This window comes from Aplysia californica, unplaced genomic scaffold, assembly GCF_000002075.1.
Source record: "Aplysia californica isolate F4 #8 unplaced genomic scaffold, AplCal3.0 scaffold01681, whole genome shotgun sequence".
Classification (NCBI taxonomy): domain Eukaryota; kingdom Metazoa; phylum Mollusca; class Gastropoda; order Aplysiida; family Aplysiidae; genus Aplysia; species Aplysia californica.
Window position 1 is genome coordinate 34,452 of NW_004798951.1, and position 1,060 is coordinate 35,511.

Consider the following 1,060-nt stretch of genomic DNA (forward strand, 5'->3'; position numbering starts at 1 on the left):
AACTATCCCACACAATGGGACATCCCCAACTATCCCACACAATGGGACATTCCCAACTACCCCATACAATGGGACATTCCCAACTACCCCACACAATGGGACATTCCCAACTACCCCACACAGTGGGACATTCCCAACTACCCCACACAATGGGACATCCCCAACTATCCCACACAATGGGACATCCCCAACTACCCCACACAGTGGGAAACAAGTCATCCCATCAGACACCACAAACAAAGCATTCGTTCTAAAGCAAGGAAAGATTTGACTCAATGCAAACAAAAAACTTGCTCCAAAACTCCCAGTTATCTCACCTTCTATCCCCCAGTTTATCCCACCCTCTATCCCCAAATTTATCCCCCCGGTTTATCCCCCCCCTCTATCCCCCAACTTATCCCCCCGGTTTATCCCCCCAGTTTATCCCACCCTCTATCCCCCCGGTTTATCCCCCCAGTTTATCCCATCCTCTATCCCCCCAGTTTATCCCCCAACTTATCCCCCCGTTTATCCCACCCTCTATCGCCCCAGTTTATCCCATCCTCTATCCCCCCGTTTATCCCCCAACTTATCCCCCCGGTTTATCCCCCCAGTTTATCCCACTCTCTATCCCCCCAGTTTATCCCATCCTCTATCCCCCCGTTTATCCCCCCTCTATCCCCCAACTTATCCCACCCTCTATCCCCCCAGTTTATCCCCCCAGTTTATCCCACCACTTTGAGAGGAGAGGAGCCCGTCCCTCCCACCTGCTCCCCACTCGGAGAATCCGCGACCTTCACTTTCACCCGGCTTTTCTTCGCCTCTGGCTCCCCACACAACTCATCATCATCGTCTTTGCTCCCCACAGGTCTGTCCTTGACCCCTGTGACCTTGGAGCCAGGAGCCGTGGTGCCGTTAGCACCTGGCTTCGACCCGTTGGCCAGTTCAGCGAGGACGCGGTCTAGCGTAGAGACGAGGGTGCGCGTGTTGTCCACAGTGAAGCACATCGGAGGCTTGAACTTGATCACGTTCTCCTCCGGCCCGTCGCGACTCACCAAGATCTTCTCTTCCTTCATCCTGG

The 1,060-nt window shown here is 54.2% G+C and overlaps 1 protein-coding gene across 1 annotated transcript in view; it reads right to left on the bottom strand.

Annotated features, from left to right (window-relative positions):
• Window positions 1–618: 618 nt before the first annotated feature.
• Window positions 619–1,060, bottom strand: part of LOC101848172 (5-phosphohydroxy-L-lysine phospho-lyase) — a gene marked incomplete at its 5' end in the record, with an annotated part of 10,208 nt that continues 9,766 nt past the window's right edge. The window contains 1 exon segment of the mRNA XM_005113176.3: window positions 619–1,056. Within this exon segment, the coding sequence (XP_005113233.2) occupies window positions 705–1,056 (352 nt within the window).